The following is a 16,430-nucleotide window of genomic DNA, read 5'->3' as shown; positions in this document are numbered from 1 at the left end:
TTGGGGTGGATGTGATATGTATGACATGAGTGATTTTGGTAGGGTGGGATTTTGGTATGGATGAAATGAATGGAAACGGTGTGAATGATTTAATTAGCCTACCTGACGTTGGAGAGGCAGGAGGGGAGGGGGCACCGATCTCTGGGGTGGCAGAGGGTCAGAATATCCCGGTGTTGCTGGGTAGAGGCAGATATGGCGGGAGCCACAGAGCTAGTCGTTCCTGGGGAACGAGGGATCGCTGCTTAATAACGATCCCTTGTTCTGGTTCTGTGAGCTCAACCATGTGCACTGGTGATGAGTGTAATTCTGGCCCTGGGCTCAAGCTGCTGCTACTCAATGCCTGGTTGGTGGTAAATAAAGCTCTCCTCATCTGGGATTTGATCCTGGATGAAGAGGCTAACCTGGCATGTGTAACTGAAACCTGGCTGGGCCCGGAGGGAGGAGTTCATCTCTCTGAAATTTGCCCAGCCGGGTTTCAGATATGGCATCAGCCTCGACCCCAGGGAAGGGGGGGGGGGAAGTGGCTATTATAGCCAGGGAGAGCCTTTGCCTGCGTAGACTCGTTGCTCTGGAGATTGCGGGTTGCGAGTCCCTCCTGGTGAAGTTGGACTTAGGGGTTCAGGTGGGCTTGTTTCTCATGTACATGCCTCCCAGCTGTGTGTCACAAGCCCTGCCTGTACTGCTCGAGGAGGTAGCCGGGTTGGCGGTAGGATTCCCCAGACTTATTGTCTTGGGGGACTTTAACCTGCCGTCACTCGGCGAAACCTCTGGACTGGCACAGGAGTTCACGGCCCCCATGACAGCCATGGACTTGACCCAAGTAGTACAGGGTCCGACTCACGAGGGAGGGCACGCACCTGACATGGTATTCCTCTCTGGGCAATTGAGTAATGGTCTGAGACTAAGGGGCTTAGAAGTGGTGCCTTTGTCATGGTCAGACCATTTCCTACTGCGGCTTGACTTCCTGGCTCCAATCCTTCCCCGCAGGGAGGCGGAACCGATTAGGTTGTTCCGCCCCAGGTGCCTGATGGATCCAGAGGGTTTTCAGAAGGCGATTGGGGTTATTCCAGATACACTCGTCCACAGTTCGGCAGTCTCTGGCTGAAGCCTGGAATAAGGCTGCTGTAGAGGCTCTTGACCGAATTGCGCCGTTGCGACCATTCCGCGGCACTAGACCCCGTAGAGCTCCATGGTTCAACGAGGAGCTCCAGGAGTTGAAACGCCAGAAGAGACGTATAGAGAAGCGATGGAGGAAGAGTAAGTCCGAATCCGGTCGAACACTTGTAAGAGCTCATATTAAGACTTACAAAGTGGCGCTCAAGGCGGCAAGATGCGCGTATCATGCCGCCTTGATTGCATCAGCGGAATCCCGCCCGGCTGCTCTGTTTAGGGTGACCCGCTCCCTTCTTAACCAGGGGGGAGTTGGGGAGCCCTTGCAGAGTAGTGCCGAGGATTTTAACACGTTTTTCGCTGATAAAATTGCTCGGATCCGGGTGGACCTCGACTCCAATTGGGAAACAGAGTCAACTGACAATGAGTCAGTCGAGGTGACTGGGGCGCGTACTTGTCCATCTGTCTGGGAAGAGTTTGATCTGGTGACACCTGATGAAGTGGACAAGGCCATTGGAGCTGTGAGTTCCGCCACCTGTTTGCTGGATCCATGTCCCTCCTGGCTGGTTTCGGCCAGCAGGGAGGTGACACGGAGCTGGGTCCATGAGATTGTCAACGGTTCTTTGGAGAGGGGGTCCTTCCCGGCTCCCTACAAGGAGGCACTTGTGCGCCCCCTCCTCAAGAAGCCTTCCCTGGACCTAGCCATTCTTAACAACTACCGCCCAGTCTCCAACCTTTCCTTCATGGGGAAGGTTGTTGAGAAGGTGGTGGCGCTCCACTCCAGCGGTCCTTGGAAGAAGCCGATTATCTAGGTCCTCAGCAGTCAGGATTCAGGCCCGGTTACGGCACGGAAACTGCTTTGGTTGCTCCGATGGATGATCTCTGGCGGGCCCGGGACAGGGGTTTATCCTCTGTCCTGGTGCTCCTTGACTTCTCAGCAGCTTTCGATACCATCGACCATGGTATCCTTCTGCGCCGGCTGGAGGGGTTGGGAGTGGGAGGCACTGTTCTTCAGTGGTTCTCCTCCTACCTCTCCGGTCGGTCGCAGTTGGTGTTAGTGGGGGGCCAGAGGTCGACCTCTAGGTTACTCCCTTGTGCGGTGCCTCAGGGGTCGGTCCTCTCCCCCCTACTATTTAATATCTACATGAAACCGCTGGGTAAGATCATCCAAGGGCATGGGGTGAGGTATCAGCAATATGCAGATGATACCCAGCTTTACATCTCCACCCCTTGTCCAGTCAGTGCAGTGGAAGTGATGTGCCGGTGCCTGGAGGCTTATGGGTTCTGGATGGGTGTCAACAGACTCAAACTCAACCCTGATAAGACGGAGTGGCTGTGGGTTTTGCCTCCCAAGGACAATTCCATCTGTCCATCCATTACCCTGGGGGGGGGGAGTCATTGACCCCCTCAGAGAGGGTCTGCAACTTGGGCGTCCTCCTCAATCCACAGCTCACATTAGAGAAACATCTTTCAGCAGTGGCGAGGGGGGCGTTTGCCCAGGTCCGCCTGGTGCACCAGTTGCGACCCTATTTGGACCGGGAGTCACTGCTCACAGTCACTCATGCCCTCATCACCTCGAGGCTCGACTACTGTAACGCTCTCTACATGGGACTACCTTTGAAAAGTGTTCGGAAACTTCAGATCGTGCAGAATGCAGCTGTGAGAGCAATCATGGGCTTCCCTAAATATGCCCATGTCACACCAACACTCCGCAGTCTGCATTGGTTGCCGATCAGTTTCCGGTCACAATTCAAAGTGTTGGTTATGACATATAATGCCCTTCAGGGCACCGGGCCAGATTATCTCAGAGACCGCCTTCTGCCGCACGAATCCCAGCGACCAGTTAGGTCCCACAGAGTGGGCCTTCTCCGGGTCCCGTCAACTAAACAATGTTGGTTGGCGGGGCCCAGGGGAAGTGCCTTCTCTGTGGCGGCCCCGGCCCTCTGGAACCAACTCCCCCCAGAGATTAGAATAGCCCCCACTCTCCTTGCCTTTCGTAAGCTCAAAACCCACCTCTGCCGTCAGGCATGGGGGAACTAAGATAATCTTTCCCCCTAGGCTTCTACAATTTATGCATGGTATGTTTGTATGTATGATTGGTTTTATAACAAGGGTTTTTAGCTGTTTTAGTATTGGATTTTTACATTCTGTTTTTGTCACTGTTGTTAGCCGCCCTGACTCCACGGAGAGGGGCGGCATACAAATCCAATAAATAAATAAAATAAATAAATGTTATGGAGAATTTTTTCTGTCCCAAAGTTATTTAGTGACCTCTGCAGGTCCATGCCATTTATAAATATATTTAAATGTTTTTGGTTTATGCAATAAAGTGGCCCCATTTAATTCCAGCTATATGTTGTCCGTGTTCTTTCTCCGCATCCGGCACAAATAACAGCTAAGGATATGTTATTACAAGTTTGGAAGTGGCCCCATTCGTGGCAAGATACCAAAGCAAACGTTTTATTTCATTTTAAAAAACAAAATGTGATATAGTTGATAGTTGTAATTATGATCGGCAAGTAAATGAAGCAAAAGTGCTACTACTCAGTCTATGGAAAAATTCAAATATGAATTAATAAAATAATGGTTTGATTTATTATTTATTTATTTTTTATTAGATTTGTATCCTGCCCCTCTCCATAGACTCAGGGCGGCTCACAGCATACAATGAAACAATTCATAACAAATCTAATAAATTTTAAAAACTTTTAAAAAAACCATGATTAAAACAGACATACACACAAACATACCATACATAAATTGTATAGGCCCGGGGGGGGGCTCAATTCCCCCATGCCTGACGGCAGAGGTGGATTTTAAGGAGTTTACGAAAGGCAAGGAGGGTGGGGGCAGTTCTAATCTCCGGAGGGAGCTGGTTCCAGAGAGTCGGGGCCGCCACAGAGAAGGCTCTTCCCCTGGGACCCGCCAGACGACATTGTTTAGTCGACGGGACTCGGAGAAGGCCAACTCTGTGGGACCTAATCTGTCACTGGGATTCGTGCGGCAGAAGGCGGTCCCGGAGATATTCTGGTCCGATGCCATGAAGGGCTTTATAGGTCAAAATTATTCATAATTTTACAAGTGGAAGGTTAGAAAAATTCTCTCTTCACCAGGAGTGAGCAGGATAAATATATAAGAAGTGGAAATGTTTTTGAAAGAAAAATATTTTGGCTTTTCCTTTGTCAAATATATATGTTAGCATCCATTCTATACCACAACCAGGCAGAAGATTTCCATAAGCTTGACTGCTAGATTTGGGAAATTTCACAATCATAATCAATCAATAAATTACAAGCATGAGAAGACTTCTTGTTACTATGTAATTGAATCAAATTTGGCTTTTATATGTAAGATCTAACAATTTATGTTTTAAAAGTTTGACTTTCATGGAATATTCTTCATTGTAAAATATGAAGAGATAGAAATGTATGGTCACAATTCCAATGTCTGTAATTTATCTTTAACTATAGAAAGATAAATGGAAATACAGAGCATCAGGCGGTTAACATTAATTATATCATGTAGCAGCAGTAAGTGATAAAAGAATTACAATACTAAATCATGCAGGATAAATCAAAAGGAATTTTATCTTTTCAAAAGATGCCTGGATGTAAGGTACGCAGGTACGTTTACTCCATCATCGAAATGACAGGTATTTGGCTAGTAGTTGATAAAAAACATATTTCACATTTAAGTTATTATAAACGTTTTGGTTTTATGACCTATAAAGCCCTACATGACATCAGACCAGAATACCTACGGGACTGTCTTCTGCCGCACGAATCCCAGCGGCCAATTAAGTTCCACAGAGTTGGCCTTATCCAGGTCCCGTTGACTAAACAATGCCGTCTGGCGGGACCTAGGGGTAGAGCCTTCTCTGTGGCTGCCCTGGCTCTCTGGAATCAACTGCCCCAGAGATTCGAATTGCCCCCACCCTCCTTGCGTTCCGCAAAGATGTTAAAGATCCATTTATGCCGCCAGGCATGGGGGGGACTAACCTTCCCCCCATCTTTCTGACTCTAGCATTTGAGAATGGTGTGTTATTATTATTAAAAGGTTTTTTTAATCATCAAGGAAATTTTGTGCATTTGGAATAAATTGTACCTTGATTCTAAATAAGTTATTACCTACCAGTTTCTGTTCTTGAACCATCATAATCTATTGGTTGTCCTTTCTTCAGAATTTTGATGGCCGGATAACCACTAACATCAAAACGACTTGACAAACTAGAGGCTGATGTAGCATCTATTTTAGCAACAGGAATAGGTGGATCATTTTCTTTTAATGTTCTGGCTATTTTTTCATATTCTGGAGCAAATTGCTTACAGTGCCCACACCTAAAAAAATGAGAGAGTAAACTTGACTCAGAGAGTCCAAATGTAGTTATGCTAGTACTGAAAATAGTCATTTACGACCGGTCCTTACACTTATTACTGCAGCATCCCATGTGATCAAATTTTGGATTACTCACAAGCAGCTTGTATTTTTGATTACTGCAGCATTCCAGGGTCATGGTGATCATTATTTATAACTATCCCATGTAACATCCCACAAGCAGAATCAACAGAGAAGCCAGATATAGTTCACTTAATAATCGTTGTGATTTTCTTAATCACAGCAAAATAAAGTTTAAAAATTGTGTGAAACTCTCTTAGCTATATCACTTAGAAATGTAAGTTTGAATTGCAACTACAGTGGTACCTCGAGATACGAGTTTAATTCGTTCCGGACCTGGGCTCTTAAGTCGAGCAGCTCTTATCTCGAACGACTTTTCCCCATAGGAATTAATGTAAATAATTTTAATTGGTTCCAGCCCTCAAAAAACTCACAAAGTTAGTCTAAATTATGCAGAAAGACATGTTTTTAATGAAGAAATGTACATGTACATATAAATGAATAATGAAGTTTCTTTCACTTAACTTGTAAACTTTCTTAAACTTTTAAATTTACATATGTTCAACTTCTCTGCCACCCAATCCTGTAGGACAGAGGTCCCCAACCCTTTTTGCACCAGGGACCGGCTTTAAGCGATCAAGAGAGGAATGGGTGAATGAATGGACGGAGGGTGGGAAGGAAGGAAAGAGGGAAGGGACAGGAACAGAGGAAGGAAGCAAGGAAACTTATGAAAGGGGAGAGTAAGAGAGGAATGAGTGAAGGGAGGGAGGGAGGGAAGAAGGTGGGAAGGAGAAAGAAAAGAAGAAATAGAGGAAGGGAAGGTAAAAGAGAGAAAGAAAAAGAGCAAGAAAGAAAGAAAGAAAGAAAGAAAGAAAGAAAGAAAGAAAGAAAGAAAGAAAGAAAGAAAGGGGGAAGGGACAGGAACAGAGGAAGGAAGCAAGGAAACTTATGAAAGGGGAGAGTAAGAGAGGAATGAGTGAAGGGAGGGAGGGAGGGAAGAAGGTGGGAAGGAGAAAGAAAAGAAGAAATAGAGGAAGGGAAGGTAAAAGAGAGAAAGAAAAAGAGCAAGAAAGAAAGCTGCAAGCACCCCCCCGAGCCCCCCAGGCTGGCTGCAACCTTTTAAAACACGCGCGCCGCTTCGCAGCTGTCTCCTGAAGCCGAACGCGGAAGTTAGCGTTTGGCTTCAGGAGACAGCTCCTTGGCGCTTGTATCTCGAATTTGGGCTTGTAAGTAGAACAAAAATATCTCTCCCCTCCCAGCTCTTATCTCGAGTTGCTCTTAAGTAGAGCAGCTCTTATGTCGGGGTTCCACTGTATGGTCTTAAGTGAAGGACTACTACTTATCCTGTAAATGAAGAAGCAAAAATATCATGCTTACCAGGGAGCATAAAACTCCAGAAGTACAGTATCTTTGCCTTCAACAAAACTGTCAAAATTTGCATCATTCAACACTAAAACACCATTTTCTTCTTCTACTTCTGAATTGTCTTCTTCTTCATCATCAGTTTCTTCACTGTCAACAGAATCTAATTTAAAGAAATGCAGATTTCTCATATCTGTAAATGTTGCATTACAATGCACCTGAAATGCATTGCTACCAACTTATGTAAGTAATACCCAAATGTTTAGAATGGATCATAAGAGACTCTGCAAGCAAATATCATACTATCTTTTCCCCAATTGTAGTTCTTCAAAACATCAGTTGTGCTCTTCGTGCACTTTTGCACAGCTTCTGAATCCCCAATGCTGAAGAAGTTCAGTATTTCCTGATTGTTGGAACTTATTAAAGATCTGGAAAGCATTAATTTTATCTAACATTTGGTAGGTAATGCATTTTTACATGAAGCTTAGTACAAAATAAGTGCAAATTATAATAGTGTTTTGGTGAAGAAAATTATGAAACCAGGGGTTACCATACAATAAACTGCATATCAAAAACGTTGGTCATTTTCTAAAGGAAGGAATCTTTCATTTTAACCTATAACTTCCACAATTAGTATTAATAGCTGAGACTTCTTTAGTAGTGTTGGGCGAACCAAACTTGCATAGTTCAGGTCCATGCAGAATTTGCGGTGTTCGGCATACCAAACCTGAACCCGGACTTTTTTTTAAAGTCCGTGTTCAGGTTCAGCGTTCGAACGAACCCTGCGATACGCCAATCAACAGCCATGTTGTAAGCTGAAGCCATGCTGTATCTGGGCAGGAAACGCAAGGACCATGGCTGTGATTGGCCATGCATCCTGCTTGCCAGTGATTGGCCAGCCAGATGCATGGCTGTGATTGGCCTGGCGGGACATCTGACCCTACCTATATAAAAGGCAGGACCATGCGCCCCAGCACCATTAAAAGAGCTCTGCCTTAGTTAGGGACAGTGCTGTTGCTGCTACTGAGAGGGAGAGATGGGTTGGGAGATTTCTATGGTCAGATCACCTAGGCTGCATCTGGTGGCGGCTGCCACTGAAAGTGAACATATCTCAACTGTGCCATTGTCTTCCAAAGGTCAGATCACCTAGGCCTCCAAGACAAAAAAAGGAGAGATTTTTTTTGGGGGGGGGGGCAGTTTCCCTGCATCTGAAAAGGGGCATATCCCAACTGTGCCATTTTCTTCCTGAGGGCAGATCCAGCTAGCCATCCAAGACAAACAAAGTGAAAGATTTTGGTGTGGCCTGCCTCGCTGCATCTGGGGCTGGGTGCCACTGAAGAGGGGCATATTCCAACTGTGCCATTTTCTTCCTGAGGGCAGATCCAGATAGCCACCCAAGACAAACAAAGTGAAAGATTTTGGTGTGGCCTGCCTCGCTGCATCTGGGGCTGGCTGCCACTGAAAGGGGGCATATCCCAACTGTGCCATTTTCTTCCTGAGGGCAGATCCAGCTAGCCACCCAAGACAAACAAAGTGAAAGATTTTTGGTGTGGCCTGCCTCGCTGCATCTTGGGTTGGCTGCCACCGAAAAGGGGCATATCCCAATTGTGCCATTTTGTGCTACTGCTCTCTGTCAATTTAATTTTGGGTCATGTGTTAGTGTCTAATGTCTAATGTTAATACCTGATGTGCTAATTAGCTAATAAGATAAGACAAGACAATACTTAGGTAGGATATAAAATAGGGGAATTAAAAATGAAACTAAACCTATTTGCAGATGATGCAATTATATTGACTCAGACCCTGATGGAGATGATTAATGGCATAAGAAATATTTTGCAAGAGTTTAAACAGGAATCGGGATTGTTGGTCAGTATGGAAAAATCAGACATTATGTGTTTAAATACAGGTCCGAGATAGCAGATAGAAATTAGGAAAGAATCAGGGTTGAAGTTAGGATTAAAGAAAATTAAATATTTGGGAATTCGGTTATTGAGAAACTCAGCAAAAATCGGAGGTGAATTATAGACAAACATGGAGAAAAAGGTTGAAACAGATGAGGAGCTGGAAAGAGAAAAAGCTAAGGAGAATGGCTAAAATAAGAGCATTAAAAATGATGATAGTTCCCAAAATGATGTACCTGTTTCAGGTATTGCCAAGGGGTTTATTAGCATCCAAGTTTAGAGAGTGGGATAAAAAAATTAATTATTGGGTTGAAGAAGATAAGAGACTGAGAATAAGGAAAAAGCGGTTAATAGTGAATGAAAAAGAGGGTGGATGGGGATTCCTTGTTTGGAGTTGTATAGAGCAGTGTTTCCCAACCTTTTTTGAGCCGCGGCACATTATTCATATTTTCAAAATCCTGTGGAACATTGAACGGGGGGGGGGGGGGCGCTAAAGAAAAGTTTGGACAAAAAAAATCTCTCTCTTCCTCCCTTTCGCTCTATTTCTCCCTATTTCTCTCTCTACCTTCCTTTCCTTCTTTCTTTCTCTCCATCCCTCTTTCTTCCTCTCTTTTTTGCTCTCTTTATCTCTCCCTCCTTCTCTTCCTCTATGTCTTTCTCTCTCCCTTGCTCTTTCTCTCTCTGTCTCTCTTGCTATCTCTTTCTTGCTTTTTTCCCTTTCTTGCTCTCTCTCTCTTTCCCTGTCTCTTGCTATATGTCTCTTTCTTTCTCTCTCTCTGCCTCTCTTTCTTTCTTTCTCTCTCTCTTTCTCTGTCTCTCTTGCTATGTCTCTCTTTCTTTCTCTCTCTGCCTCTCTTGCTATGTCTCTTTCTCTCTCTCTTTGTCTCTCTTTCTCTCTCTCTCTCTGTCTCTCTTGCTATGTCTCTCTTTCTTTCTTTCTCTCTCTCTTTCTGTCTCTCTTTCTCTGTGTCTCTCTTGCTATGTCTCTCTTTCTCTCTCTCTCTCTGCCTCTCTTGCTATGTCTCTCTTTCTTTCTCTCTCTCTCGGCTGACTGCGAGTGGGAGCCCTGACGCCGGCAGCTGGACGCCGTATATGCCAGCCCCACAGCGCCAGCATGTACGGCGTCCAGCAGCACGTCCAACCGCCACCATCGGTGCCTCCACCCTGGAGCTCCCTCTCGCCGCCCCCATCTCCCTGCAACCGCCTGGGGCCGCTGCAGCCGGCACCCTCTCGCTCCCACCGCCAGTGCCCTCTCGCCGGGCCCCAAAGGACACTTACCGCCGACGCCAGGGAACTCCAGCTGGGCAGGGCGCTGCCGGTGCCTCCGAGCTCCCACTCGCTCCTGCCCGATGCCGCGGTTTCTGGAGCTCTCCTGCTGGGCCCCAAAGGAGGAAGGCAGGAAAAAGGAGGTGCAAAAAATGAAGCTCTCCTTTTTCCCGCCTTCCTTCTTTGGGGCCCAGCAGGAGAGCGCCGGAAACTGCGGCAATGGGCAGGAGCCGGGGGACAGCTGCGAGTGGGAGCTCCAGGTCGGAGGCGCCGGCAGCGCCCCACCCAGCTGGAGCTTCCCTAGGAGCTTCGCGGCACACCTGACCGTGTCTCGCAGCACACTAGTGTGCCGCGGCACACCGGTTGGGAAACGCTGGTATAGAGAAGCATTTCAAATTGAAAGATTAATGGAGTTGCAATTATTTGAAAATAAATGGGTGAAATTGGAAAAACAGATAAATGGAATGAAGAATAGAGAATTAATTTTTATAAGGTAGAATAGGAGTGACTTAGATAAATTAATAGGTCCCATGAAAGGGATTATGGAAATTGGGAAAAAATGGCAGGGGAAATTGGATTATATAAATCAAAACTGTCATCGCTATATGTAATAAATAGAGATAACAAAACAAATTTAAATAGGGTTATAGGAGAATTGAATGGGAGAGGGATAACTAAGATAGAACAGTTATATGAGAAGGATGGGAGGCCAAGCAGAAATCGTATAGAATGGTGGTTGGGTAAGGGAAGATGGCTACAAATGCAATATGTAAATATCTGAATGAAAGGGAGAATAAAGAAGCACTATTTAGGGAAGAGATAGCGTTAGAGAAAATAAGAGAAAAAAGTGAGGGTACCAAGGTGCAAGCAAGTAATATATATAAGATGTTAATGCAGTCAGACGGGGATGTGATCCAAGGATTGACTAAATGGTGGCAAAGTGAGATACAAGTAGATGTGCAAGAGATGAATAATATAGTGGAGAATATAAGGAAAACTAAGAATACAAGAGTTAGAAAAATGAGAAGGAAAATATTACATAAGTGGTATTACACACCCGTTCAACTCGCATACTTTTAGCAGAATGCATATGTTTTGGGAATGCCCGGTAGTGCAGAATATTTCGCAAAAAGTGCAAGAGGATATTAATAGGATGTTAAATATACAATGGATAATTACTAAGGAAATGGCAGTATTAGTCAAAAGTAATGCAATGGGAGAATTTAGAGAAATAAAACAAGCAGTGATAGAAAGCGCTCAGGCGGTAATAGTCTTGGGTTGGAAGGATACGACAAAATGGACAATGCAAAATTGGTACCGGTACATGGTGGACCACATTCAATTTGAGATTATGGATAAAAGGATGAATTTGGTTAATGAAACTGACTTGCAACAACTGATGGGACGATGGGACAAGTTAAGACGATATATGGCAAGTAGAATCTGAGATCAAGCTAAAAGAAACAAATTGGAATCATTTTATAATATGTAAATAGATACTTTGCTCTTGGGTTAAAATGGTTTATACAAGAAATACCCCTGATTTGGTAGTGTGGTATGAATGTTTGTCTGGTGGTGGGCACAATTCACAAAACACTTTTTTTATGTTGTGTGAGTCTTATATTGTAAAAAATCAATAAAAATATTAATAAAATAAATAAATTTAATTTTGGGTCAAACACGGAGCCACTTCCTTTCTCTGCATTTCTTTTTTCTATCTAATAAAAAGCCACTAATGCTCTCTGTCAATTTAATTTTGGATCAAACACAGGGCCACTATAGATTGGGGAGATTTCTCAACCATAGAATTGTCCTATGTGCAGACTTGGTTGGAAAAGTTCACGTAGCAATGATAGATCTAGGCATACCAGAGATTAAAACTGGGGGGTCATTTTTAACTGGCTGCTACTGCTCTCTGTCAATTTAATTTTGGGTCAAACACGGGGCCACTTCCTTTCTCTGCATTTCTTTTTTCTAATAAAAGGCCACTAGTGCTGTCTAGGTATTTAATTTTGGGTCAAACAGAGGGCCACTTCCTTTATCTGTGAATTTACTGTTTTTTATGCCTAATACAAGGGCTCTACTGCTGTCTGGGCATTTAATTTTTACAGGGCATTTAATTCTGAATGCCGCATCTTCTTCTGTTCCCAATTTTCTTGGGCCAGGGTCACTGCAGGGCTTCAACCATGACGAAAACCGCAAAAAAGGGACGTAGCCGTGGTGCTGCTGGTGGTGATGGAGCTGGTGCTGCAGGGGCAGGGAGAGGTTGTGTAACATCTGCGCCTCATATCTCTTCCTGTGGTGCAAGCAGGCACCTGAATTTGGGGCCTATATTGGCAGGCCCCAAAACTGCTTCCAGAGTGGTGAGGCAAGAAGAAGTCGAGGCAGTTGGAGTTAATATTGCACACAGTGCTACCAGTTCCATGGTATTGCCTTCCACCCACTCCACCTCAGCCGCGAGTTCAGAGCCCTCCTTATCACCCCCCTTCAAAGCAGCAAGGCCATCTCAGCCACAAGCAGTGGAGTCTTTAATGCTCTTTGATGACACTTCTATCTGGGATGCCATGAGCTGTCCACCTGCCCCATTCCCAGTTGCAGACCTTGGGCTTCCAGATGCCCAAGAACTTCTACTGGAGAACGAGGAGGTGTCCAGGGCATCATCGGGGAAGACCACGATGGAGGATGATGAGACCCAAATCCCCGCTCCTGCAGCTAATTGCAATGTTGAGGCTGAGAGGGAGGCTAGCAGGGAAGAGTGGGTGGAAGAAGATGCCAAGGGTGATGACGAGGTGCTAGATACCACGTGGACCGAAAACCGGCAGAGTTCAGAGGAGGAAGGGACTGTGGTGATCCCACAGCCCCAGGCAGCCAGCAGAAGAGGGAGAAGGGTGAAAACCCTCAGCGCTCAGTCTGCTGGTACTACGGCCCACCTTGGCCAGGGACCAAGCGCACCACATGTGCCACAAAGAATCTCACCAGCGTGGCATTTTTTCAAACAGCTTACAGATGACAAGACAAAGGTCATTTGCACGCTCTGCCACCAGTCCCTGAAGCAAGGAAGCGGTGTTAATAATCTCAGCACCACCTGCATGACCAGGCACCTGAATACAAAACATGAGCTTCGGTGGCAGCAATACCTTCACTTCAAAGTATTCAAACGCCTGGGTCTTCCTCTTCTGCTATTGTTGCCTCAGCCCCTGCCACCGCCTCCCCAACAACAAGGCCACCTGTCTCTCTTCAAAGGGACAATGTAGGATCACCACCAACACCACCTGCACCAACAGCAGCACCACCACCATCGCCAAGCCTGTCCATGCCGTCCCACAGAAACTTTCAGCTCCCTATCCCTCAAACTTTGGAGAGAAAGCAGACATTTGGCCCATCTCACCCACGAGCCCAGGCCCTTAATGCCAGCATTTCAAAGCTGCTGGCATTTGAAATGCTCCCCTATCACCTGGTGGAGACAGAAAGTTTAAAAAAAAAATTGGAAGTGGCTGTCCCACAATACGTCGTTCCCAACCGCTACTACTTTTCAGGCCAGGCCATCCCTGCCATGCACCAACATGAGGAGGAGAGACCTATTACTGACAATCTCTCCTTGACTCAGGGCAGCCTGGCTCACATGAGCCACTACATGCTCCAGTGCCTGCGCAATGACCCCAGGGTAGCCAGCATCGTCACCTCTGCCAGTTACTGGGTGGCCGCCCTGCTGGATCCCTGGTATAAGAACAACATTATCTCCTTTTATTATTTTTATTTATTATTTATTATTTATTATTTTGATTTGTATGCCGCCCCTCTCCGAAAACTCGGAGAGTGCTGATCCCAGCACTCAAGCGGGAGCACAAAATGAGAGAGTAGAAGCGTGTGCTGGTGGATGCACTAGCGGCAGAGTTCCCACAGGACTTGGAGGGCTCAGTGGTGGCACACGGAGGATGACGCAGTCGCCAACGCAGCAGGGGCACTGGCAAAACCTCACTGGGGAGGGTGAACATAGCCACAAGTACCAGCGTCTCATGGTACTTCGTGATGCCTCCACCCCCTTCAATTTTGGGGTAGGTAAATTGGACACGTGGCCAGAGCTTGCCCTCTATTCCCTGGAGGTGCTGGCCTGCCCTGTGGCAAGTGTCCTGCTTGAGAGTGTGTTCAGCACCGCAGGAGGGGTCATCACTGACAAAAGGATCCGCCTATCCACAATGTGGATATACTTACATTCTTTAAAATGAACCAGGTGTGGATCTGACGGGACTTGGCTGTGCCACTACCTGAGTGAGTGGTTAGAGTGTTTGCTACCACCACCACCTCCTCCTTCTCTGCCACTTCCACCTACATCACCTCCGCCTCCCCCCCCGACAGCTGTAAAATTAATGTATGTATGTATATATTCAGGTTTATTTTTATGCAAAAATTTGTGTGTAGTTTGGGTTCAAATTCTGACAATTGTATAACTGCAGCTGCCCATCAATAAAATTATTTTTGGTATAGATGGTTTCTGAGTCTAAATGCATGTTCCTTCCCAGGGGGGTCACCTTGAAAAAAGCTAAAATATTTGGGGTTCAGATTTGGGTTCGGGGAACTTACCGGAACTCTGCCGCCAAGTTCGGCCAAACCCGCCAAAACCGAACTTTGATGTGTTCGCTCAACACTATTGTTCAGAAACTATACATTAAGGCTAAATTATTGATAAAATGTTTCATTAACAAACATGTCTTCAGTAATGCCATCTGATCAAATTTTCCAAAAATTCACAAATTCAAACTGGTAAAACATGTCTTTGTGGAAAAATTATGAGCTCAACAGATTTTAAACTAATTTTAAATCCTTCCAAAATAGTTAAAACAGTCTGTTTCAGGCTTAAAGAATCTCTTCAAAATACAAAACCATATTCCACTTTTCTAAATCCAATTTATCATTATTTGAAAGGAAAAAAACACCAGTCTGCCATAGCCATAACTTATCCTGACAACTACTTAAGAAGTGACATGTTTTTCATAAGTTCTTAAATAACACTTCACAAATCACAATTTATTGTGATTTATTCTACCTCCTTGAACAGATGAAATTAAATACAACTTTGGAACGAATTAGGGGGGAAAGAAATATTTACTATTTTAAATCAATATACATCCTATCTTCTATAGCAATTTCCCTGTGCAAAGTGAACTAATTACAGGGTTAGGCAGATTTAATTACATATGGCTAAATCAATATAATTTAAAGAAAACAAACACACTATCCCAAGAGTTTTAATTTGTGTGCCACAACAAATAACCGGCATATCCTAGCATAAACCTGCTGATTGTATACAACAGAGAACTTTGTTTCCATAGCATGCAAGAGGTGAGGCAATTAGGCATATTTCTGTTCTTGTTTTCTTTCTACAGTCACACACAAACACTGGACAGTCATCACTTAGTAATGACTATCTGGCATGCTTTTCCTGCTTATGGATGTCAATTTGAATTTGAAATCTTTTACATGAAAAAACAAATGCATTCTGCTTTTTTCATGTGCATACTCTAAATAACGGCGACAAGAAAGGAATTAAATATTTCATTAGCTGGAAGAGGAACTAATTCAGCTAAGTCATTTTTAGCCAAGAGAAAGGTGTTTTGTTAGGTCTTTTTCTCGACAAAAACGCTTACCTCCCTCTTCTTCCTTCTGATGGCATCTGGCTAGTAAAGCAAGCTGCGCCAGTGCTAGGATAAACGTTAGCAGGCACACTCTTCTGACGTTCATTGCAGCAGCAACCTCCTCTTTCGCGTCCAATTTTTATCAGCAACGCGCCTCCTTCTCGCTTTTCCCTCAAGAAAAGAAAGCATCTACTTCCCAGAAGGCGAATTTACAGGAAGTCGTGCACCCTGATTGGCTAGAAAAACAGTGAGACTCCTGAATAGTCAACCAATCCAAGAGCGACATATGTTGAAAGGAATTAAAGTTGTGTTTTAAGAAGTGACTTTCAGCGGGGGTGGGGTGGGATGAGGACAATTTCTGAAAGTGGAACGTTATCACGCTTGCATCCCCCAACGGCTTATCTTCTCTGTGCAAGAGAAGGTAAACACAAAAGAAAGCCCCGTGAAGTGCCTCGGTTGAATGCTCAGTTTGTGCGGATTTTTTTAAAACTGCAAAATTCCACTGACGTATCTCTCGCGGATTGGGTCTCCTGGAAACTACCAATCAAGATTTGCCACTCGTTTCGAAAGAAACAAATCCTAGGGTGGAGCAAAAGAACAGCGGACAAGGAAAATGGGGGCGTGGAGGTGCGGGGTTCAGTTAGGCTGAGGGGAAGACACCTATCGCTATCGGATTGGTCTGACTGTGAGGAACAGCAATAGTCATAGGGTGGGTGAGCCGTGGACGCATAGGTTGGTCCACGTCAGTTGAGAAAATGGG

General features: G+C 45.1%; 1 protein-coding gene across 1 annotated transcript in view; it reads right to left on the bottom strand.

Moving 5' to 3' along the window:
• The window catches only part of PDIA4 (protein disulfide isomerase family A member 4), a 50,148-nt gene extending 33,987 nt beyond the window's left edge, over window positions 1-16,161 (bottom strand). The window contains exons 1-3 of the mRNA XM_070728026.1: window positions 15,683-16,161; window positions 6,883-7,030; window positions 5,242-5,447 (exon numbers count right to left, since the gene is read on the bottom strand). Coding sequence (XP_070584127.1) covers window positions 5,242-5,447; window positions 6,883-7,030; window positions 15,683-15,776 — 448 coding nt within the window. The 5' untranslated portion in view covers window positions 15,777-16,161. The remainder of the gene's footprint in view (window positions 1-5,241; window positions 5,448-6,882; window positions 7,031-15,682) is intronic.
• Window positions 16,162-16,430: the final 269 nt, after the last annotated feature.

The sequence above is a fragment of the Erythrolamprus reginae genome, chromosome Z, assembly GCF_031021105.1.
Source record: "Erythrolamprus reginae isolate rEryReg1 chromosome Z, rEryReg1.hap1, whole genome shotgun sequence".
NCBI lineage: Eukaryota > Metazoa > Chordata > Lepidosauria > Squamata > Dipsadidae > Erythrolamprus > Erythrolamprus reginae.
This window is presented reverse-complemented; position numbering and strand designations above follow the sequence as displayed.